This window comes from Bos indicus x Bos taurus, chromosome 15 (genome assembly GCF_003369695.1).
Source record: "Bos indicus x Bos taurus breed Angus x Brahman F1 hybrid chromosome 15, Bos_hybrid_MaternalHap_v2.0, whole genome shotgun sequence".
In the NCBI taxonomy this organism is placed as follows: Eukaryota; Metazoa; Chordata; class Mammalia; order Artiodactyla; family Bovidae; genus Bos; species Bos indicus x Bos taurus.
The window spans coordinates 9772990-9798258 of record NC_040090.1 but is presented as its reverse complement, the minus strand read 5'-3'; the positions used below and the strand labels follow the sequence as shown (position 1 = coordinate 9798258).

Genomic DNA, 25269 nt, shown 5'->3' with positions numbered 1-25269 from the left:
ATTTCTAGTTTAATTCCTTTGTGATTAGAGAACAGAAATTACCAATTTCAATCCTTTGAAATTGAGACATTTTAGGGCCAAGTATATGGGGGCTTCCACCCATGGTGGCTCAAAGGTAAAGAGTCCGCCTGCAGTGCAGGAGACTCGGGCTTGATCCCTGGGTTGGGAAGGTCCCCAGGAGAAGGGAATGGCAACCCACTCCAGTATTCTTGCCTGAAGAATCCCATGGACAGAGGAGCCTGGCCGGCTACAGTCTATGGGATCACAAAGAGTTGGACACGATTGAGCCACTAACACTTCCATTCTTAGTTAATAACTTTTGACTTTTAAAAAACTGCTCTAGGTATTAATATATATACATGTATATATATGTATATATGTGTGTATGTATACACATATATGTATGTATATATGTGTATATGTATGTATATATATGTATACACACACACACACACACACACACATATACTGTACTGACGGATCCTGCTAGTTTTTTTTTTTCCATGGGAAAAGGAGACTTTTACTATTCAAGGCTCTGAGTGGGCCCGGGTCCTGGGAGGTCTAGTTCTTTTCCAAAGTCTCAGAATGTATAGGTCTAAGGTAGAGTTCAACAAGCGTTCTGTAGTACGAAAGGAGGAGGAGAAACGACAAAGTCAGGTCAAAAGCTCTCTCAGTAGAAGGATGTTTTAAGGATGCACACGCATTAATTCCAAAAGGCTTTTCCATAGGCCCCAACAAGGCATATATTTGCCGAGTAACCCTGGTAACTGCCTTAAACTGGCTAAACTAAGGCCTGGAGCAGAGGGAGGCGCCCGCGTGTGTCGGGGCGGGGAGACCCGGTCTGGAAGGCGGTCAAGCGCGCCGAGGCCGTAGAGCGCCGCGGTGGCAGCAGGCGGCCCGCCTCTTCCTGGACCGGCTCAGGCCGCGGGCCGCCTCCCCTTCCCCGGCTTCCCCTCCGGCTTGGGCGGCCAAAGGTGGGAGCCGGTCTCGGGGAGAGAGGCTCTGGTGGGCCCCAGCCCCGCGGTGCGGCCCCTCGTGCGCCCCCTGCGCGGACGGGCCCTCGTGCGGGTGCCTGGGCCCGGGTGCGCCCCGCTCAGCGGCGGTGGACGCGTCCGGGCGAGGACAGAGACCGCGCGTCCCCGGAGCCTCGGGTGCCGGCGCCTCCAGCTCCGCCGAGGAGGTGTGATACCCGCTTTGCAGAGCAGGGGGGCCCGCGGGGGCTCGGGCTCTAGGTCTCTCTGCGCAAGTCCCGGTCCTTCCGTCTCGAAGCCCTCGGCCCCAACTCTCACTTCCTCCCGGAGAGCGGGAGCCGGCTCCCGCGCGCGCTCGCCGTCCTGCAGGGGCTTGCTCTCTGCCACCCGCCCTGGCCGCCCTCTCGCGGATCTCCGAGGCCGGCCACGTGGGTGTCCGGCTCTGAACTCTCCGCTGTCCAAGGCTGCGGGGAGGGGGATTAAGGGGGAGTGGGGGGTGGTGAACCGAGTTAAGGCTCAGGAGGCCCAGTCAGTTGGGGGAGGACCTAGAAATGACTTCATGGAGCAAAATTTAACCCGGGCAGCGCCCCCCCCCCCCCCGCCCCGCGTTTCTGAGCCGCTGGTTGGTCCCCCATCATCAGATGTTGTGAGGCTTGGGCATCAGGACTAGGGAAATTGGCAGGGAGTTTTATAATAACAGTTAATATAAATATAATTTACTGTACTTCGGCCATGAGTCAGGATTTATCCTAAGCCATTTACACCAACTCATATGTTTCTGTCCTCACCAGGGCTACCCTATGAGATAGTTACCGTTACACCCACGTTGCCCAAGAGGACACTGGCTTAGAAAGTGGAGTTCATACCAGAGCACAGGATCAGACCAGCCTCTCCCTGAGGCCAGAACTGCCCCAGTTTGGGATTGAAGATGGAATTCTAGGCGCTGCCCCGGGTCCCTGCACTTGCAGAGACCCCCATTTCCCTGCTCTCAGGCCTCATCCATTGTCTGCTCCAAGTCACCAAGTAATCTCATTCTGTCCTTTATTCCTGTTCACATCAGTCACCGCAAGACCCGTGGACTCCAGGCCCTTTCTGCCTGAAGTCAGAAAATTTTAACTTTTTTTTTTTTTTTTTAATTGAGATCAGCAAGAAAGGAAAAAAGAAGCTGGTGACACGTTAGCCTGCAGAATCAAAGACTTCTCCAAACGTAAAGCAAGCAGAAGCGGCCATTAGTAGCAAATAAACCCTCTGCTTGTAAATCCTTTAGTAGGGTTGATGCCTTGAAGCGATTGCACACATGGTTACAACTAGTAGGGGACACAGGAAGTGATAACTATATAAACTTAAAGGAAGGGGAGATAGAGAGGGGGGAGGGCCCCATGCCTCCCAGTTCATTTTTTTAAAGATTTTTTTTGTATTTGATGTGGACCACTTTTTAAGCTTTTATTGAACTTTTATATTACTATTATTTTTTTTTAAGTTTTGGTTTCTTAAACCACACAGCATGTGGAATCTTAGCACCCCCACCAGAGATTGAACCCTCACCTCCCTGCTTTGGAAAGTGAAGTCTTCACTGCTGGACCTCCAGGGAAGCCCCCCCAATTCATTTTTGATGCTTGGTGCTATGAAAGGTCCTTGATCAGATCAGAGATTGAATGCTTTTGTTTTTCTGCAGATGTTCACCCTCCCTCAGAAGGAATTCAGGATGACTACCGCCTGTCCAGGTTCAGACTCCATACAGGACCTGCCCAGTAACAAGGGAGATGGTCTGGAAAGAGAATGCTCCAGAAAACCCGACCAGAAGCTGCTGAAGTTCTATGGAGTGGGTGACCCCGCTGCCGAGCTCTCCTCCAGCAGCCCCTACCTGTCCTCTAGAGGCAGCGTCATTAAATGGTTCTGGGATTCAGCGGAGGAGGGCTACAGGACCTACCACATGGATGAATATGATGAGGACAAGAACCCCAGTGTGAGTGACACCCCCCTCCCCACTGGGACCCAAGAGAGAACTGGGGGAGGGTACCCCACCTTGAACGATAAGGCAGCACCCAGCTTGCTCTTGTCACCTTAGAGTTACGGACTTCTGACTTCCAGTGGGGTTTCCAGTGTTGCTTAGAGAGGTCCCAATATATTACCTGAATCAGAAAATGGCCCACTTATAATTAAGAGAAACTTGATTTGTGGGGGAGGAATTCAAAAACCATGGAGTGCTCTTATATGGCTTCTGATCCACAGCCCACCTATTCACCTTTAGAGCTGGGATAGAGCTAGGGTTCAGGCTGAAACTGTTTCACTTTAAAGTTGTATATTCTTAAGCTAACTACTTAAAGTCTTTGAACCTTAGTTCATTTCTATATTGGGGTAATAATACCTGCTATATTCTGTACTGTCACAACTAAATGTTATCAGGTATATAAATTATTAGCACAGTGCTTCACATACAGCATTCGATAAGTGGTAGTTGCTATTATTATTAATGTATTATTATAACAACATAATTGTTACACATTATAATAATACAATTATTATAAATTATAATAATTATAAATGATAATCTAATCATTTAAATTATCAGTAAAATTATTAATATTAAATATTATTTATAATAATTAAATTATGATACCTTATAATATCATATCATTATAATATGTAATAATTATGTTATAATATAATTATAATATAATATAATTTATTATAATTACAATAATTTATTATAACTGTTATAATAATTATATCAAATGATTATGGTTTATTATTAAAAATTATTACTAGCAATTATTAGTTATTATACTAATAGTATAATATTATATATTATATTATATATAATTGTGTATATTATATATAATAATTATATTTAATAATATAATATAATTATATATTATTATATTTATATAATATGATTTGATTATATAATATATAATAATATATTTATTATATTATATATTATATTATAATATAATACATATAATTAAATGTAATCATACATTAAATATATAATATTTATCTTATATAATATATAAATGATATATAATATATATATTATATATTATAAGTTATAATGTCTCCTGATTGCAGGCAGATGCTTTAACCTCTAAGCCACCAGGGAAGTAAGTTATAATAATTATATAATAATATATTATATATAACAATATATTAATATACTATATATAATACAGTATATATAATTTATATATTATATAAGATAAATATTATATATTTAATGTATGATTACATTTAATTATATATTATATAATTAATATATATCATATATATATTATTATATATTATATAATATAAATATCATATAATGTATAATATTATATAATATAAATATCATATAATGTATAATATTATATAATATAATGCATATATTATATAATATAATACAATATATAATATAATACATATATATTAATATGTAACATAGTATATAATATATATTATGATATATAATATAATTATATTTATATAATTTATAATTATAATTTTGATTTATAATTATAAATATTATAATTTATTATTATTTTATAACATTATATATTATGATATATAATATATAATACATATATTATGGGAGAATGCAATGGCAACCCACTCCAGTACTCTTGTCTGGAAAATCCCATGGATGGAGGAGCCTGGTAGGCTGCAGTCCATGGGGTCGCTAAGAGTTGGACATGACTGAGCGACTTCACTTTCACTTTTCACTTTCATGCATTGGAGAAGGAAATGGCAACCCTCTCCAGTGTTCTTGCCTGGAGAATCCCAGGGAAGGCGGAGCATGGTGGGCTGCCGTCTTTGGGGTCGCACAGAGTCGGACACAACTGAAGCAACTTAGCAGCAGCAGCAGCAGCAGCATCAACATATATTATATATTAATATATTATGATTATATATAATAATTATATTATATAATATATTATTAATATATTATACATTAATGTTATTTATTTATACAATTTATAATTATATAATGATTGTAGTTTATTATTTATTATAATTATATTACCATATATTATATAAGTATAACTTAATATGATATATTTATAATTATATTTATATAATTTCCAAGTATATAATTTATAATTATAATTATAATTCATAATTATTTATATATTTTATATATTATTTATATATCATATACTATAAATATTGTATATTTAATATATGATTACATTTAGTTATATTATATAACGATTATATATTGTATTATATAATATATATAATATAGTTATATAAGCTATAATTATATTTATAATTTATAAGTATAATTATATTTATTATATAATTATTATATATTACATCATCAGAGAAGGCAATGGCACCCCACTCCAGTACTCTTGCCTGGAAAATCCCATGGATGGAGGAGCCTGGTAGGCTGCAGTCCATGGGGTCGCTAAGAGTCAGATACGACTGAGGACTTCACTTTGACTTTTCACTTTCATGCAATGGAGAAGGAAATGGCAGCCCACTCCAGTGTTCTTGGCTGGAGAATCCCAGGGACGGGGGAGCCTGGTGGGCTGCCGTCTATGGGGTTACACAGAATCGGATACGACTGAAGTGACTTAGCAGCATATATTATATTATATATAATATAGTATGTAAAATAATACAATATTATATATTATTATATTATAATAATATATACTATATATAATACAATATATATGTAATATATATAATATATAATAATATAATATATTATCTTATATTACAATATATAATATATATGTATATGTATATATGTATATATGCATGTGTATGTATATATGTATGTAATATATGTGTAATATATATTATATATAATAATTATAAATTATATATTATAATTATAAATAATAATACATATTATATTATATAATAATGTATATAAATATGTATTATATATTTACATATTATACAATATAGACATATGTTTAATATATTAATTAATACAATTAATATTAATTAATATATAATACATATATTAATTATATACTACATTTTATAATATTATAATTATTTATGCTAATTTTTACTAGTTATTATAAATTATTACTAGTAATACCTTCAGAGGGCAGAGAGCTGGCACAAATAAACCTTTAATAGTCTTTATTTATTGAGCATGTGCCAGGTGGTGGCACTGTTCTATATGCCAGAATTATAGCCATGAACAAAAATAAAGTTTGCCCTCATGGAGTGTGTAAGTCTAATATGGGAGACGGGCAGTGAACAGACATAAATATATAAAATATGTTGTGGTTAGTGTTGTAGAGAAAAGTAAAGTAGGGGAATTAGATAGAGACTGGTGGGGTGGGCTGGGGATGTTGCTATTTAGGTGACGTGGTCACAGAAGGCCACTTTAATATGGTGACATTGCGGCAGAGACCTGGAAAAAGAAAGAGATTGCATTGGTTATCTCTTGCTGTGTAACAAAGTGTTTCAGATCTTAGCAGTTTACAAGAAACAGATCACAGTTTCTGGAATTCAGGAATCAGGGTGGTGCTTCAGGCTGAAGATATTCTGGGAAGTTGCGATGAAGCTGGGGCTGTGGTCTCATCTGTAGACTTGGTGGGGCAGGGAAATCATCCATTTCCAGGCTCACTCACATGATTACAGAGTGGGCAGGAGGATGATCCCTTTCCAAGCTCACTCACGTGGTTATTGGCAGCCCTCAGTTCCTTCCCCCGTGGTATTCTCCATGGGGCTGCTTCATGACACAGCAGCTGGCTTCCCCTGGGTCAAGCGATCCAAGAGAGGAAGAGAGAATGAGAGATCAGGAGTGCCCAAGATGGGAGCCACTGACTGTAACCTAGTCTTGGAAGTGATATCCCATCACTTCTGCATGTTTGGTTTATTAGAAGCAGGTCACTAGGTCTACACACACTCCTGCATGTTCCGTTCATTAGAAGCAGGTCACTAGGTCTATTCACACTCAAGGAGAAGGGATTATGCAAGGCCCTGCATACCAGGAGGTAGGGGGTCACTGAGGGCCATCTTGGAGGCTGCCTGTCACAGGGAGTGAGCTTTGTAGATATCTGGGGGAAAAGCATTCCAGGCAGAAGGAACAGCCAGTACAAAGTCCCCAGAGCAGTTCTAGGGACGGCAGAGGGGCTTACTGGCTGGAGGCTGGCATGAGGTCAGAAAGGAAATGGGGACAGGAATGGTACTAAATCTGTAGGGTCTCATGGGACATGGTGAGGCTTCTGATTTTAGACTAAATGGGATGGAAAGGGTTCAAAGGAAGAGCAGTGGGATCTGATTTTTCTTTTAAAAAGATGAGTTAGACTCAGACTGCTGGATGGAGGTTCAACTCAGGGAGAATGGGGATGAGGGAATGATCAGGAAAGGAAGGAGGGAAGCTATTGCAATAATGTAGACAAGAGAGACTGGTGGCTTAGCAGTGGAGGAGAAGTGCTTGGACTGTGCCTGTATCTGCAGGTACAAGTGTCAGGATTCGGTGATAGATTGGTGGCAGGGAAGATCCTATAGGTTTTCTCCCCGGGGCTTGAAGGAACACTGCCTTTTATTTGTCATAAGCTGAGCCCAGTAAAGGTCTACTTTTTCGTCCTTCCTCCTTCCCCATCCCCTCTAATACCTTAGGGGTCAGGAATTAGCTGTGCATGAGTTTTTTCAGGGACAGTATAAGGGGCAACTTGAGCTGTGCCTGCCCTCCTCCTTGTCCTATGAAAACAGTGCCTTATGGGTTTGGAATCTGGATGCTGTGTAATGTGGCATGGGTCCCCACCGCAGGGAGAATTTCCAGCAGCCCAGGGCCTCTGCTTGTTGTATATTCACCCTTCTTCCTGTTCCTGCCAGAGCACCAGTTTACTGCGTACACATTCTGGCAGCCTGTAAACTGAGCCTCTTGAGAGATTCAGGGTGTGTCTTGGGCATGTGGTGTCTTCAGGGACCTTCCCATCTTGTAGGGGAGAGAAAGCCTGTACATCAGTCTTTGTGACCTGGGATGGAAACTGACCAGTGCTCTCAAGGGGGACAGCTAAAGCGCTTTGGGGTCCCGAAGAAGAAAAGATCCCCTGCAGGTGGGATTTTAAGGAGGGCTTCCTGGAGGAGAAGGCATTTGCACAGAGCTTTAGAAATGGGGAGATGCGATCAGGGAACCCTGTGGAGGGCAGCGCTTGAGCAAAGACCAGGTGGGGTAGTGGGAAGGTCGAGATTGCAGAGCTCCACTTCGCTGCCTCGTGTGCTCCTGGAGCCTTCTGCTGGCACCCTCTGCTGTGCTTACGTGGCTCTGTACCTCTCACCTCCAGGGCATCATTAACTTGGGCACCAGTGAGAACAAACTCTGCTTTGACCTGCTGTCCAGACGGGTAAGTCCCACTGCACCTCTGAGCGGCATCCCCAGCTCCAAGGGGCTGTCTTCTCTGGGATTCCCTGGAATGCTCCCCCCAGAGAGCCGGCTGCTTGCCTCAGTTGCCCCAGTCTTGGAGTCAGGAGACCCACCTCTGCCTTGGGGACCACGTTCTCTGCCATCTGGGGTGAGTTACTTCCTGACTCTGATTCTGCTGCTTCTCCTCTTCTGGCTCTTTCCCGCCTCAGCCCCTCCTGCTGGCTGGGTCCCTGCTCTCAGGGGGAGACACTCAGCGACGTGTGGTCAGTGTTTAATGACTGGCCCTGGGGCAGGAGAGGTCCTATCTGTGGCTTTTGCGGAGTCCCCCATAGTGTGCATACCCCCACTGTGGCTGATTCAGGGTCGTGCTGTGCTATCACTGCACGCAGAGCTGGGAAGAGCGGGGCACGGCACCACCACGTGGTGGCCCCCCAAGCGGACACCTGGACGGGAAGAACCCCCGGAGCACAGATGGGAGCGAAGTGCAATAATGTCGACCATAAGCAGTATTGTCTGAGTACCTTTTCCCTTTTTTTTTTTTTTACTATGATTTGATTTACTATGATTTTTACTTATTTTTTTACTTTTGTTTTTACTATGATTGACTTACATAATTTCTATATAGTTTATATAATTTCATTTTTGAAAATGACTGGTTTTTAGCACATGTTGAAAAATTGCTGAAAATGTAGTAAGCAGATTATTTTATTTAAGTTGAAGTGTAATTGCTATACAGTATTATTTAAGTTATAGGTATATAACAGTGATGCACAATTTAAAAAAATTTTTTTAATTTAAAAAAATTTTTTAATTTTTTTAATTTTAAGAAAAATTTTAAAGATTATGTTCCATTTATAGCTACTATAAAATATTGACTATATTCCCCATATTGTACAGTATATCCTTGTAGCATATTTTATACCTAGTAGTTTGGACCTCTTAATCGCCTACCCTTATTTTGCCCCTTCCCCTTCACTCTCCCTACCCACGTATAGAGAGAATAATCAGATTTCTTGACTAGTGAGAGCCATCTCTAGCAAACCACGGGAACCACCTGTCTCTCAAGGCCTAGGAGTCAGAGTCTGGGGCTGTGGAGAGAGGGGTACTTCACCCAAAGGAGCATGTTTCCAAAGGGGAACATCTGAGCCATGATGGGAGAGGGGTATAGGGAATGGACTTTAAAGCCTGTTCTACCCAAAAACATCTCCCCACCCTAAGGCAGCTCAGCGCCATCCAGTGGAAATAAAACGTGAGCCACATGTACAATTAAAATTTTTCTATTAAACAAGTACAAAGAAACTGGTAACATTCATTTTCATCATGTATTTTATGCAGTGCAACATATCTAAAATATGGCCACTTCAACATGTAATCGATATAAAAATTATTAATGAGTTGTTTTACATGTTGGTGTTGGTGTTGTTTAGTTGCTAAGTCATGTCTGACTCTTTTGCGACCCTATGGACTATAGCCCGCCAGGCTTCTCTGTCCATGGGATTTCCCAGGCAAGAATACTGGAGCGGGTTGCCATTTCCTTCTCCAGGGAATCTTCCCAATCCAGGGTTCAAACTCGAGAATTGGGGTGGGCCCTTTACCACAGAGCCACCTGGGTAGCCCCATATTTTACGTACTTATTTCATATAAGTCTTCAGAATCCAGTGTCTCACTTCAGGAGAGTCGCACATAAGGAGCCAGGAGCCACAGTGGCCAGTGGCCTCTGTACTGGCTAGCGTGGCTCTCAGGAGAGAGGGAGAAAGGGAGGAGGATGGAGTTATGGACACGTGGCTGATTCCCTCTATTCCATGTTGTTCCACCGCCCATGGCTCCTGCCTTTCCTCGACTTTGTGTGTGTGATGCCATGGAGTCCCTAACCCGGCACCCGGGCAGTGGAGGTGATCTGGAAATGGCCGCGTTTTCCCAAGTGTGAGGTTGAGCTGAGGCTGCAGGAGGACAGCGGCCTGAGTCCCTCCAGGACTCAGAACCAAGACCAAAATAGGGCACCCAATTCTGGAGCCTCTTCTGTCAGCCCACAGAGGAGCTGAGGGTCGAGGTCTCCTCCACCGCCTCCGCAAATCCACCGTCTGCTTTTGTTAGGTGGCGTATTGTATAAAGAGCACTGGACTAGGGCTCAGAAATTCGGTTTCATCTCAGCTCTTCCCCTTGCTAGTACTGTACCATTGCCTAGCCACCTGGCTGTTTTTGGCCACGCTGCATGGCTTGTAGGATCTTAGTTCCTGAATCAGGGATGGAATTTTGTGCCTGCTGCGTGAAAGCCAGGAGTCCTACCCACTGGACTGCCAGGGAACTCCCACACCTGACATTTTTAAGCCTCAGTTTCCTCATCTGCAGAATGGGCATGAGAATGCTGTTCCTGGCCTATCCCTGTCCCTGCCCCTGTTCTCTGGTGAGCAGCCCTTGGATTGAGAGGCCCCAGTGCTGCATGGATACGGGTGCCCGTGAGCATGTGCGGCCCTCAGCCCTGCTGTCCCCTCTCTGTCCCCAGCTGAGTCAGAGTGACATGCTGCAGGTGGAGCCGGCCCTGTTGCAGTACCCCGACTGGAGGGGACATCTGTTGTAAGTAGGACCTGTGGGCCAGTGGTTCTCACCTCCAGGGCGGTTTTGCTTCCCAGGAAACATGTGGCAACATCTGGAAACATTTTTGGTTTTTGTACCTTGGGGGAGGGGGTGCTGCTGGCTTTTACTGGGTAGAGGTCAGAGATGCTGCTAGACTTCCTACAATGCCCGGGATGGCCCCCACGGCAAAGAATGATCTGGCCCCAAACATCAACAGTGTTGGGTTGAAAAGCCTGCCCTGGGCTGAGGCCTGGTCCTGGAGAGCTGGCGGTCATGGGGTCTCATTGAGCATCTGCAGAGAACTGGTGCCTCCTGCCTGTCTCGCCCCCGCTCAGAGGCCCCCAGACTTGGTCTCTCTGAGTCTGAGGCACAGGGAGGGCCTTCATGCCAGAGGTCTTTGTTCCCAGTTTCTCAGTAGCTTTAGAGGAGCCAGAATCAGCTTGGGGACTCCTGTTGCTGTAAGATAGGAGATGATAAATGAAACTAATAAGCCTTTATATTTGTGGGGCACTTACTAGGGCCCAGATGCAGTCCTAAGGATTTAGTACTGGAGCAGGACTTGATTCCAAGGGTAATTCCAAGGCGCCCGCTCTTGTAATAATGAGGATGGTGGCCCTAGAGTCAGACCACTGGGCTTGAATGTGGACTCTGCCCGCTAATCAGCACATGACCTAATTCCTTCAAGCCTCGGTTTCTTTGTCTGTAAAATGGGAATAATAATAGTTGTGTTACAGATAAGAGTTTTATGAAGATTAAGGAAAATTCTCTAACACCTGCATAAGGTAAATGCTTGTAAATGTTAGCAATAACTATGATAATAGTTATAATAATTATGTTGTTATACATTATATATTTTATTATGATAATGTGTTATTATTATTATTACTATTAGCTAGATCTACATAGAGAGTGTTACTTGTGATATTCCTACAGTCTGCTGATTAGGTAGGTTGCGTGTCCTACAACTACTGGAATGAAAGTTTCCATGTATGTGGATAGTGTTGGGGCCAAGGAGGGAGGTGGGGGCCAAGGAATGGAGACAAATACTGATTGTATTCCCCTCATGGGAAGCAGAGAAGGGTGATGGCAGCTGCCTGAAGATGCGCCAGAGGAGCTTTGGGATGGAAGGGGTGGGGGAGGAGTTCAAGCCCCGCTGACAATCACTACTGTCTGTCTGTCTGATTTCCAGCCTCCGGGAGGAAGTGGCCAGGTTCCTATCTTTCTACTGCAGAAGCCCCGCACCCCTTAAACCGGAGAATGTGAGTTACTCCCCTTCTCTGCTCTTTCCTCCTCTTCTGCTCCCTACCCAACTTCTGGCTGACCAGCGGTATGGTGGGATCACTTAGTTTTGATATGGAAATTAGGAAGACACCCCTCCCTTCTTTCCCCTCACCCTAGATATTTAGAGTTTGGGTATAATTTCTGCAGGACTTCCCAGGTGGCTCAGTGGTCACGAACCTGCCTGCCAGGCAGGAGATGCTTCCAGATCCCTGGGTCAGGAGGATCCCCTGAGGAGGGCATGGCAACCTACTCCAGTGTTCTTACCTGGAGAATGCCATGGACAGAGGAGCTTGATGGGCTGTAATCCATGGAGTCACAAAGAAGTCAGATGTGACTTAGCAACTAAACAGCGGCAACAGCGTAATTTCTGCCCTGCTCTGCTCTGTGGCCCCTCTTTGCCTCCACACCTTCGGGCCGGGCTCTCTGAGTGACCAGCTCCCTCTTGCTTGCTCAGTGGATCTGGAACAGAGTCCCCACGAGTGAGCCACACAAATGGATTCGGCTGTTAGTCAGGAGGGGCCTGCGGGGACCCCCATGGCTTTGCTGTGACAGTGCCCAGGTGGGCCCGCCGAGTTGCAGCCTGGCCCTGCCTCTGCGCCCCCCCGGGATCCAGGCTGCAGGCCCGTGCTCCCTCCCGCACAGATTCATCTTGGTCCCGTGGACGTGTCGCCCTCAGGTGGTTGTTCTGAACGGCTGTGCCTCTCTCTTCTCTGCTCTGGCCACGGTGCTGTGTGAGGCAGGAGGTGAGTAGACCTTGGCCCTGGGCCTGCAGCTCCCCCACCCCAACCCTGCCCCCCGACCCCAGCTGCTGGGCCTGGAGGGCTGCATCAGATGCTTTTGCCCTAATAGACCGTTAGACCACCGCGGGGGGCTGAGCCCTGACAAGACAGCACAGGTTGGCAGTTCCAGGGGAAATCAAGGTGGTGCCAGGCTTCTGGGCTCTGCCTCTGTGACGACCTTGGCTTTTGCTCGTGCTCACTGATGGTACCCACAGCCTCACGTCACAGCGTGTCCTGAAGCAGGAAGAGAGGGAGGCTGGGCTTTGCCCATCTCTTTTTTGAGGGGAGGGAGGAAATGGGCCTGCTCTTTTCCAGGAGAGTCCCTTTCATCTTTCTGGCCAGAACGGACTCACAGACCCATTCCCAAAGCAGTCCCTGGCAAAGCGTAGGAGAACCCTGGTTGGTTTAAGCTAAACTTGCTTCATCCCAGGGGCTGGGGGAAGGTCCACTTTCCTTGGATTTCTGGCTGGTCATAGCTGAAAAATCTGTGTGCTCTCTTAGGAATGGATGTCTACTGGCTAGCCAGTGGCGCCTACTGCAAGAGCCATGGGCATTTCAAGGACACGTTGTCTGTAGTCGTGGTCAGGGCTGTTGGCTGCCAGGAACAGAAGCCCGCTCACACTAGCTTAACTTCTAAACTACTATTAGTAACTTTTATTGACCACATACTATGTTTTAGGCACTGGTCTAAGGCTAGGCAGTCTGTCATTTAATCCCCACTATAACTTCAATGAGATGGGTTCTGGGCTTATTCCCATTTAACAGAGAGGAGATTCAGTCCCAAGGGGTTGAGTTACTTCTCAGAATCACACACAGAGCTGTAATATTTTGAACCTAAAAGGAAGATTCATCGCAAGGATGTAACAGGCAGTTTCCTACCCATTTGAGAACGATCAAGAGTGGGAGAAGCACACACTCTGTCTGTCCCTGACGTGTGCGGTCCACCTCCCTCCTCTTCTGGACCATCCTCAACTCTGTAGGGCCCCGGGTTGTTGACCCAGCTCTGACTCCATGACCTCTGCATTCAAGTGCTCATTCTCATCTCACAAGGGTCTTTGCTTTTTGGAGCAAAGTCTTGAGATTCAGAGAACGTGATGGGTGTCTGGCCAGCCGGTGCATTGGCTCCGGGGGTCATTTGTCTACCTCTGGTCCAATCCCTGTGGTCAGCAGAGGGGACATGTAGGACAAAGGCCACTCCTTCCAGACCTGGGAGTTGTGGGAGGGGGTTGTGCTGAAGGGAAGGCTGGGGAGCTCAGCCTGACCGATGTGACTGCTGCAGAACTGGGGCAGTGCCTTCACCTCTGCGTTAGAGCAGACCTTGGACATCATCTCATCAAGCCCCGTCCACAGCGAGAGTCTTCTGCGTGACACGCCTCCTACCTAGCGGTCTCAGCCTTTGGTTCAGTGTCCCCATTCCTCCAGAAGCAGCACGTCCTGTCTCTGGGCAGCTCTAGCCACTGTCAAGTTTTAACGTTTGTCAAACTCAGATCATCGCCCTGCAGTTTCGACTCCTGGTTCCAAGTCTGTCCTCAGAGTGACCGAGCATGTCCTGTGCTTCTGAGGGACCTAAGCTTCAGTTTGCTCATCAGTAAAGTTAAGATAATAGCAGAGTGGCTGTGATGGTCAAACAAGATTAAAAAGTATTTAGCATAGATCCCCACACATAGTAAGTGCTCAATAAAGGTTAGCTACTAATTATTGGAAAAGGGACTGATCTCAGTGGATCCAAGCTTTAGAAAGAGTTTTGGGAGCTGAAAGAGAGGAAGCATGCTCCCCAAGGACACTGAAGGCTTAGAGAGGCGTGGGGGGTCAGTGGATGGGGGCTCTGGGCATCCTGGCCAGAGGGTGACAGGCCCTGGCTCACTCCTGCCCCCAGAGGCTTTCCTGATCCCTGCCCCTTACTATGGAGCCATCACACAGCACGTGTATCTCTATGGCAACGTCCGACTGGTCTGTGTCTATCTGGACAGTGAGGTAAGAGTTTCTGGGACCCCCGGTGGGCCTGGACCTTCCTATAGGCCAGGATGTTCCTGCTTCTGAATTTGACAGTGGTCATGAGAGGAAGTCCATGCTGCAGGCTCTGGGGTTATGGCCAGAAGGAGAATGGGGTCTCCCATTGGCCATGGCTGCCCTTGCCTGGGTGCCCTGGGGACATCTGATCTTTCAGCTCTGAGATCCCTAGGGTCCATGTAGAAGCCAAGGGCATCCCAGGGAGACCACACAGAAATGGTGGGGTGAGAACAGGGCAGAGCAGACCTCCACATGGAGGCTCAGGGACCCCAGTCAGAGGACCTCAGGGGGCTTTTCTCCAAACCTAAGAGCTGTGAGGCTGTCCCTGACCTGATGTGATGTGTGGGTAGCAGTTAGAAGGGAGTGACCCCTCACATCCTGTGTTTTCTGAGATTGTCCTAAGAGGAGGCTGGAGATGACAGTGGGGAGGTGAGACCCCAGCCTGCAGGTCTGGAGCAAGGTGACTGAATCTGGCTGGTGGTTTTTGTGGATCTTTTTCAGGTCACTGGGCTGGAAACACGCCCCTTCCAGCTCACAGTGGAGAAGCTGGAGATGGCCCTGCAAGGAGCTAATTCTGAGGTCTGGGGATCAAATTAAACCCAAGGCTGGAAGTGGGTGGCTCTGAGCAGGGCAGGGACCCCCTTCCCATGGACTGATCTCCTAAGGAGAAGGGTTGAAACTCTATATTGGAGATGGGGATAGGGTGGTAGCATGGAACCATTCTGAGGGTCAAGAAGGAGCCTGCCCATAGAGGTCTTCCCACTAGAGAAAATCCCTGAGACTCTCAGTGTACAAAGAATCAACCAGGGAGCTTGATTAAAAACACTGCCCCCCACTCAGCCTGGGTCAAGCATGGAACTTGTAAGTCTGTGGTTCAACGATCTCTCTGGTGATTTGAATAGGTAGCCCCCTCGCTCTGAGGGGATCCTGAAGAACGGCAGAGACCAGTGGTTCCTGTCCAGTCCACTTTTCAGAAATCTATCAATCTATCTTTTTTTTTTTAACCTTGGTCATAAAAGTCATACATGACCACTGTGGGAATTTTAAAAGCACAACCTCCCACCCATATTTCTACCAACAAAGGCAACTTCTACTGGTGTTTGGACATATTTCCCTCTGAGTTTTGGTCTCTGCATTTGTTTTCTTTTATATCTGATACGATGCTGCAGATATGATTCTTTGCCCTTCTTCATTTCATGTTGAGTGGTGAACAGATTTCCCCGGGATCCTGCCCAGTGCCCGGCCTGTCCGGTGGGACTCTGTGGCCTTGGGGAGGAGCTGAGGGTCTCCTGCCCTACTGATGTTTCAGGGTGTGAAGGTCAAAGGCCTCATCCTCATCAACCCCCAGAATCCTCTGGGTGACATCTATTCCCCAGGGGAGCTGCAGGAGTACCTGGAGTTTGCCAAGAGGTGAGGTGCCCCACACTCATCCCACGAAGCCTGTGACAGGTTAGGGTTCTGATGTGAGTTTTGGTGTGGTGCCTGCTGCCCTCTTGGCCCCACTGTAAGTTTCTACCTGCTTCTACCCTTCCCGGCAGGAGAGTTGGGGGTTGGGGCGGGGAGCAGTGCTCTGGTGGGATGCTAGCTCTTTCTTTTTTGAAACAACAACGGTCGTTTGTTGCCCGTTCTAGGGGCCAGGCCCCTGCTAGCCCCTCACGCTCTCGCTCGTGTAATCCTTGCAGCAGTGCTAAGAGGTGCAGATATTGTCTTTATCCCAGTGACTGAGCCTCAGAGTGAGGGGCGGAGCCAGCTGTGAATCTGGGTCTGTCTGTACCTAACTAGGTGTGAGTGTTAGTCACTCAGTTGTTTCTGACTCTCTGCGATCCCATGGACTATAAGCGCCCCCGGCTCCTCTGTCCATGGAATTTTCCAGGCAAGAATACTGAAGTGGCTTGCCATTTCCTTCTCCAGGCGATCTTCCCAACCCGGGGATCGAACATGGGTCTCCTGCATTGCAGGCAGGTTCTTTACCGTCTGAGACACTTAACTGCCTCACACCTAACTGTGTCCCTTCTGTAGAGGTGCCTGAGGGCTCTGCCTTCCCCCACAGTGCTTCAAAAGCCCCAGTGTCATCTCTGTTTGAAAAAAAAAAAAAGAAGATGGATATTCTTGGAAAAAGCAAGTTTGGTAGCCCTGGGCTAGACTGTGGTCCTTCTGGATTTCTGACTCACTGCCATCCCACCCTGGGGGGCGCATTTAACCAGCAAACCAAGCTCTCTCCCCGCCCCCCCCCACCCGCACCTGCCCTCCAGGCACGAGCTGCACGTGATGGTGGACGAGGTCTACATGCTGTCCGTGTTTGAGGAGTCAGCTGGGTACCGCAGTGTCCTGAGCCTGGAAAGGTGAGCTGACTCTTTCGGCCCCGCCCCCGCAGGGCAATTCCTCTGCCTTCCCGCTAATCCTGCAGTCCTCAGATCCCCCAGCGAGAAGGGAGGTGGGGCCGTCGCTGGTTTTTAAACTGTTCTGTGGGGTTTCTGAAAGCTCCAAGGAAGGGTCTTAGGATTCCATGAGGGAGGGTTGGGAGGGTGGGAAATGGGCCTCTCTGCTGTTGCCTTCATCTCCAGAGTCGCTCCATTTTCATTCATTCCTTCAGCAAATACTCCTGGGGCCCCCTGCGTGTGCCAAGCCCTGCCAGCTATCCGAGCTTTTTTGTGTTAGATGCAGTTTGAGTCAAGTTAGACTTATTCTTGAGTCAGGCATGTGTAGGCAGAGCACCTGTGGGAACACTTGGAGCAGATCACCTGTCAAGCCTGCACATCCGGCATTCAGGGATTCTGACGGCTCCATGTTTGTTTAGACTTTCAGCCCTGCTGAGTCCTTTTGTGTCTGGGAGAGGGACCCCTTCCAGGGCCCGAGAGCGGGCTCATGCCTAGCACTTGGAAGTGAATTGTCCGAGGAGACACGCACGCTGACAAAGCAAGAAACTTAATTGAGAAGGGGTGCCTGGGAGGAGAACAGCAGGGGATAGGGACCCAGGAGAACCGCTTTGCCACGTGGCTCGATATCTCGGGTTTTATGGTGATGGGGTTATCTTTCTGGGTTCTCTCTGGCCAGTCATCTTGCTTGTGCCCGTTTTTGGTTCAATTCAAGGTCCTCCCTGGCAGCACGAACATCTCTCAATCAAGATGATCTCCAGCGTGAGGGCTTCTGGGAGGCTGGAAGGACACATTATGGGCTGGTGTTTCCTCCCTCCTTTCAGCCACTCCTGGATTCTTCTGGCAGGCAGTAGCTTGTCAGTTCCGTGTCCTTCATCAGGACCTCTCTCTTGCTGTGAGATAACTCACACTAGTGGCTATTATCCTGCCTGGCTAGAGTGGTTTCAGTCAATGGTCCTTTAACACTTTCCTTTGCTCTATTCAGCCAGTCCTCACAAGGCTCTGCCAAGCAGATGGCACATGGTTAGGAGACTGAGACTCGGAGAGACAGGGACTTGCTACCTACTGTGGGCCGGACACTGTGCTGTGCTGGAGATATGTCAGTGAACAAGAGAGACACAGGCCCTTCTTTTGTGGGTCTTATATTTCTACAAGCTTTAGCAACTAGATACACAGCTAATCATTTGATGATTACAAAGGAGGTGTCTGCGGAGACAGCAGAGGATCGGCTTGGGGTACCCAGTTGGCCTGGTCTACAGGGAGGTGGTCAGATGAGGTCTGTTTGAGGAAGTGATGCTTGAAGTATGCTCTGCATCAGAGGTTGGCAATATTTTTGGATCAGATGGCAAATATTTTAAGCTTTACGGGTCATATGGTTGTTCACTCAACTCTGGCATTATAGCGTAAAAACAGCCCTGGATGGTATGTACGTGAAAGAGTGTGGCTGTTCCCCCATAAAGCTTCAATTCCAAGAACAGACAGCAGGATGGATTTGGCCTGTGGGTTGCAGTTGGCTGACTCCTGCTGTAAGGCATGTAGAGGAATTAGTGATTCAGGAGATGAAACCGGGTTTGTCCATCCATTTCGTCATTTGGCCAACCCATCCTGTGAGTGCCCGCGGGTCTGTGTTGCCTCTGTTCTCACGCTGTGCTCTCTGCAGGCTGCCTGACCCCCAGAGGACCCACGTGATGTGGGCGACCAGCAAGGTGGGTTCCTGGCTGGCCTTGGGGGTGTCAGGGAGGTGGGAGGGTAGAGAGGTGGGTATAGCTGGCTTCCTCCGGGAGGGCTGGCCACACCGCCCACGGTGCCTGTCTCCTGCAGGACTTCGGGATGTCTGGGCTCCGCTTCGGCACGCTGTACACGGAAAACCGGGCCGTGGCCACGGCGGTGGCCTCCCTGTGCCGCTATCACGGCCTCAGTGGCCTGGTCCAGTACCAGATGGCACAGCTGCTCCGGGACCATGGTGACTGCCTGGGCCTGGCCCCTTGAGGTTGTGGGAGGGACTGGCCAGGGGTTGTGGATACTTCTCCCACGAGATGAATTTAGGGTGGTGTTTGAGAGTGCTGGCTCCGAGCCCAGACTGGGTTCATGCCCCACTCCGTCACTTCCTGACTACGTGGCCTATTCCTTCACCTCCCAGAGCCTCAGTTTCTTATCCGCAAAACAGGGATCATCATGGACTCTGTCTTGTAGGGATGGTGGAATTTGTCATTCAATTAGAAGGGCACCTGGCATATAGCAGGAACTTAATCAATGTGGATTCATTATTCTTAGCTGTGAGCCCTGGGAAAAGAGCAGACACTATGATGGGAAAATTGTTATAATGGAAGTATCTCTCTCTATGCAGATCGGTTCTGTTCCTGGGTTCAGAGAGTGAGTTTAGATAGAAAGATTACCTGTAATCGCCACCACTCACTGAGCCCTGCAAGATGCTCTCGATGCATCATCTCATTCGCCCCTCCCCAGAATCCTCGGAAGCAGGTGTACCTGTAATTTCCTCATTGGTTTATAGATGAGGAAAATGAGGACCAGGTACTACACACCTGCGGTAGTAGCTAAATTTAAAAAGATAGTGAGAGTATCAAGTATTGGTGAGGACCCAGAGCAGCTGGAACTCACATGCTGCTGCGGGAATGTAAGATGGAACGGTCACCTTGGAAAACAGCTGGGCAGTTCTTTATAAAGCTCGCACACGCTTACCAAATGGCCCAGCAACCCCACTCCGAGATATTTGCCCTTGCGTGTGTGCTAAGTTGCTTTGGTCGTGCCCAGCTCTTTGTAACCCCATGGACTGTAGCCCGCCAGGCTCCTCTGTTCATGGGGTTCTCCAGGCAAGAGTAGTGGAGTGGGTTGCCATGCCCTCTCCAGGGGATCTTCCCGGCCCAGGGAGATCTTTGCCCTTATGGTCACACAAAAACCTCTCCATGAATGTGAACAGCTGCTTTATTCATCATCACCCCGAACTGGAAACAACCCGAGCGTCCTTCTGCAGATGAATGGAGAAGCAAACTGTGGTTCACCCACACGGTGGGATACTGTGCTGCTCTAATGCCACGATGACCCAGCACAAGGGCATTGTGCTGAGTGAAAGGAACCAGTCTCAAAAAATTACATTACTGTATGATTCCACTTACGTAATGTTCTGGAAAAGGCAAAAACTACAGTGATGGAGAATAGACCAGCAGTTGTAGGAAAGGGGGTGATGTGACTTCAAACAGCATGAGGGTGTTCTCTGGGGTCAGGGAACTGTTCAGTAGCCTGCCTGTGTGTGTGTGTGGAGGGGGTTTGGTTTACACAAATATACGTATATATTACAGTTCATTGAACTGGACACCGAAAACAAACGTCAGTTAAAAAATGGGGAGGATCAGGGAGGTAAAGTTGTCCAAGGCCCTATAACTCGTCAGTGGCCACACTGAGATCTGGGCCTCGGCTGGGTGACTCGGAAGTGTCACTGTAATGGGTGCACCTCTGGTGAGAGTCTGGGTCCTGAGGGACTTTGTGTCTGGGGGCTCCTGAACGGCCAAGTGCCTGGATTTAAGGTGCTTTTCACTGACTGTTCCTATCACCCCCAATCAGCCAGTGGAGTGGGGCTCACCCAGTCTGGGCAGCTCAGGGCCTTTTTCCCTTCAGTGCTCTGGCTCTCGGGACACAGTGGAGGGTTGATGGGAGGTTGATCTTCTGGCTTCTGTTTCACCCACGCAGACTGGATCAACCAAGTGTATCTGCCAGAAAACCACGCCCGGCTCAAGGCTGCCCACACCTATGTCTCTGAGGACCTCCGGGCCCTGGGTATCCCCTTCGTGAGCCGTGGGGCCGGCTTCTTCATCTGGGTCGACTTGAGGAAGGTGATGCAGGTGGAAATGCAGGTGGTGGGGTGGTGGGGGGGGGGGCGGTGGTGAGAAAGCTCCCTCCAGCAGGCGAGCATCCCGAGCTCCTCTCACCCCTCCCAGTACCTGCCCGAGGCCACCTTTGAGGAGGAGGTGCTGCTCTGGCGTCGATTTTTGGAGAACAAGGTGCTGCTGTCCTTTGGCAAAGCCTTTGAGTGCAAAGAGCCCGGCTGGTTCCGCTTGGTCTTCTCGGACAAGACCCACCGGCTTCACCTGGGTGAGTGGTCTCGGCTCCTGACTGCGCCCTTCAGCCCACCCTCCTGCTTCTGGCCCCACTGGGGCCCCAGCAGCCTTAGCTGGTTGGTCCGCACCCACCCAGCATCCGTGCTGACCCTCACTTGCCCCTTCCCACCTCCCAGGGATGCAGAGGGTCCGACAGGTGCTTGAGGGCCAACCCCAGCTGGCAGACGGCGCCCCTCCCCACCAGATCCAGGAGCCACAAGGCCCCCACAGGTGAGCTGGTCACTGCCTCGTGGCCACAGGGCCCCGCAGCCACTGTGAAGACTGATGCTGGACAAGCCGTTTGCCAGGCAGATACCCTTCTCGGCCTTGCCCTTGAAGAAGATTCCTTGCTCTCCCGGGGGCAGCGAGATGCACCTTAAGTTGTGGTCCACCCCCTCTCCTGCTATTAAAACAAAACAGTGAGAAACTAGAAGCCTCTGCTGTGAGTCATTTACGGAACGGCGGAGGAGTCGTGACTGCTCCTCACGCAGCCCTCGGCACCCCCAGGACCTGAAAACAAACAACCTGTGCCTCCTTCTGATGGCGCCTTCAGTCTTCCGTCTTTATTGCCAGGGAAACAAATCAAAGGAACAGCACGTGTCAGGGAGAGCACGCCCCCAAGAGAGAAAAGAGTGATAATTTCCAAAGTACAAGGAGAAAGGAATTAAATTGTTATGTTCAGTTCTCCTCCCCGCACGTAGGATGTGGGCGGCCAGCACACCTGGGACCCGGGGCGTGGGACCAGCCTCCACGTGGGATGAAGTGCAGGAGCCCCTGGTGGGAGCCGGGCAGGGCGTCTCTGTCTCCAGGGTGCGGTCTTCCTGGCAAGGAGCTCCCTTTACTCTTGATCCTGCGCCAGAGTGACCTTGCCATGACTGCAGGGAGATCAGGGGCCCTGAACTGCTCAGGGGACAAGCTGTCCCAGGCTGGCCTTTCCCCTCTAACCATGAAAGGGCCACCCACCCCATCCCCAGGGATGCTTTTGTTCAGAGCCCAAAGGAGCTTTCTGAATTGGCCTTAAAGCTGTATGCTTCAGGCCCCTTCTCTGGTGCTGGCGCTCCTGTTTGGAAAAGCTGTGTCTTTCCTCGTTCCTCTGTAAAGAGCATGTTGGTGAAATCAGTGTTTACTTTCTATAAACCGTGCTCTGTGGGTTAGGATTTTTCCTCTTTCTGCCTTTCACTGATCGATTCCGCTGCCCTGTCTTTTTGTGAATGCCTTGTATGCCTGGGATACCACGTGGGGTGATTTACAGGCAGCATTCCTAACTCTAACCACACTGGGAAGCTGGCATTATCACCCCCCATTTTAGAGATGAGGAAAGTGAAGTCGCTCAGTTGTGTCTGACTCTTTGCAATCCCATGGACTGTAGCCTGCAAGGCTCCTCTGTCCATGGGATTTTCCCAGGCAACTGGAGTGGGTTGCCATTTCCTTCTCCAGGGGATCTTCCTGACCCAGGGATCAAACCCAGGTCTCCTGCATTGCAGGCACTCTTTACCATCTGAGCCACCAGGGAAGCTGGAGATGAGGAAACCGAGCCCTAAATAGATGAAATGATGTTCCCAAAGTCACATACGGACAAAAACAGCAGAACCAGGATTCCAAGTCAGGTTGTGTGTGTGCTAAGGTGCTTCAGTTGTGTCTGACTCTGTGATCCTTCCTATAGACTGTAGCCCATCTGGCTCCTCTGTCCATGGGATTCTCCAGGCAGGAATACTGAAGTGGGCTGCCATTTCATCCTCCAGGGGATCTTCCCAACCCAGGGATGGAACTTGAGTCTCTTACATCTCCTGCATTGGCAGGCAGGTTCTTTACCCCTGGAAACTGTGTTTTGAAAAGTCATGACAACCCCAGTTTGGATGAAGGCCAGGTCAAACAGAATTTCCAGTTCTGATGTGAACATTTCTAACAACATTTCTAAGCCTACATGACTCTCATCAGGATATTTAAGGTTTGACATCATGTTTTCTCAGACTCCACCACCCTAAGTCAAAATGTAGGGCCTTCGTTTTTGCTTAGAGAGTCTGAAAAAGAATTCAAAAGAAACTAAGACTGGTAATTGCCTATAGGGTAGGGGAATTGGGAGGATGGGAAAAAAAAACAGAAGTTTTTTTTCTTTCACTTGGTTTTCCTGGGTTTGTCTTTAATGCTTTTTGTTTTTAAAACCATATGAAAGTTGTACACAGTAAACAAAACAAAACAAAAATTAAAAATTCTACTTAGGGAAAGCCCTAGGAGACTTAAAAATACCATCTAGGTCTAGTACTGCTCTCAGATGTCTTTTGAGCTTCAGCTTAAACATTGCTTTCTATTAATTTTTAAAAACTGTGGTAAAGTTTACCTACAGTGAACTGGACAGATGTTCATTGTAAGACCCAATGGCCTTAAAAAATATATACATCTGTGTAACCAATATCCCCATCATGATGTGAAACACTTCCATTACTGCATAAGGTTCCTTTAAGCTCTTACTGTAGTCTCTCAATCCCCTGCTGCTGTTGTTCAGTCACTAAGTCATGTTCGATTCTTTGTGACCTCCTGACTGCCAGTCCCCTACAGGCTAATGCTATTCTGATTTCTACCTCCATGCTTAAAGTTTCCAGGTCAAAGGAATTCTATAGTTGTTCACTTTTGTGTCTGGGTTGTATCACTCAGCTTGATGTTTTGAGGTCTATACGTTTGTATGTGTCAGTAGTACATTCTTTTCTTTTTTCTCTACATAGTAATATCCCCCCTTCTACTCCTGATATTGGTGACTTCTGTTCTACATTTATTTTTATCACGAACAGTCTTATAATGGTTTTTGAAAATCCGTTTTACTAGTTTATGAGTTTTTCATGAGGAATTATTACTTTTGTTCATTCTTTCTGTTGCATACTTGTTTCCTAACTTAATTTTTTTTTAGATGTTTATATGGGTAGTATAAATTTTGTATGAAGGAAAAATCATTAATTTTTCTCCTTTCTTCTGCCATTACTTTTCCCCCTTCATCTGCCAAAGCTCTTGTTATTCCCTAATTTAAAGAAAAAGTACAAAATATGTGCATGTTATTGTACATAAATTTTATCTCATAAGAAATAAGAACTGCAAAATACTGATCTCTAGTTCATTATATACTTTAAATAAAATATTCAGATGTAACTGCTGATATCTGCAACTTATTTTGAAATGCAACAGAAAAATGATGGATCAGGAAATAGACATGTGACAAGCACTGTAAAATAGAAATGGCGTAATATAGGTGGTGGATATAAGGGTATTTGCTGCAAAATTCTTTCCATTTTTTTCATTTTGCCTTTCACCCCTTCACCCATCTCTTCCTCCCCCCACCCCCACCTCTGGCAACCACCATTCTCTTCCCTGCGTCTAGAAGCCGAGTTTTTTGTGTGTTTGTTTTGTTTTTAAGATTCCGTGTAAAATAACAGGGCTTCCCAGGGGCACTAGTGGCAAAGAACCCACCTGCCAACGCAGGAGACACAGGAGACACGGGTTCGATTCCCTGGGTCAGGAAGATCCCCTGGAGAAGGAAAGGGCAACCCACTCCAGTGTTCTTGCCCGGAGAATCCTATGGACAGAGGAGCCTGGGGGGCTACAGTCCATAGGGTAGCAAAGAGTTGGACACAACTGAGTGACTCACACACTCCTCTAAGAAAGATCATATAGTATTAATATTTGTATTTCTTTCACTTAGCAAAATGCCCTTGAGGTTCATCCATGTTGTCATAAATGGCAGGATTTACTTCTTTTTCATGGCTGAATACTATTTCATTGCATGAATGTACCCCAATTTCTTTATGCATTCTTTGTCCATAGACAGGTTGTTTCTGTATCTCGACTAGTGGGAAT

The 25269-nt window shown here is 47.2% G+C and overlaps 1 protein-coding gene across 4 annotated transcripts; it reads left to right on the top strand.

Moving 5' to 3' along the window:
* The first annotated feature begins 858 nt into the window (after positions 1 to 858).
* Positions 859 to 21856, top strand: ACCS (1-aminocyclopropane-1-carboxylate synthase homolog (inactive)). 4 transcript variants are annotated; one of them, XM_027562610.1, is made up of 15 exons: positions 859 to 974; positions 2647 to 2937; positions 8216 to 8275; positions 10799 to 10869; positions 12059 to 12128; positions 12827 to 12893; positions 14806 to 14903; positions 15441 to 15518; positions 16249 to 16349; positions 17192 to 17281; positions 18975 to 19020; positions 19136 to 19277; positions 21020 to 21162; positions 21268 to 21421; positions 21564 to 21856. In XM_027562610.1, exons 2-15 carry the CDS (start codon positions 2647 to 2649, stop codon positions 21659 to 21661), a joined length of 1509 nt encoding a protein of 502 aa, XP_027418411.1. In that variant the 5' UTR covers positions 859 to 974; the 3' UTR covers positions 21662 to 21856. The 4 variants fall into 4 exon arrangements, with proteins under 4 accessions (XP_027418411.1, XP_027418407.1, XP_027418408.1 ...); XM_027562606.1 differs by having other exon boundaries at positions 863 to 974; positions 8216 to 8443; XM_027562607.1 differs by lacking the exon at positions 859 to 974 and adding an exon at positions 996 to 1180 and having other exon boundaries at positions 8216 to 8443.
* The last annotated feature ends 3413 nt before the right edge of the window (positions 21857 to 25269 follow it).

Coding starts and splice junctions, on each gene's coding strand:
- ACCS (XM_027562606.1), top strand. CDS start 2,647: ATGTTCACCCTCCCTCAGAAGGAATTCAGGATGACTACCGCCTGTCCA. Junction 12,129..12,826: donor CACCCCTTAAACCGGAGAAT/GTGAGTTACTCC, acceptor TGTCGCCCTCAG/GTGGTTGTTCTGAACGGCTG. Junction 21,422..21,563: donor GACCCACCGGCTTCACCTGG/GTGAGTGGTCTC, acceptor CCCACCTCCCAG/GGATGCAGAGGGTCCGACAG.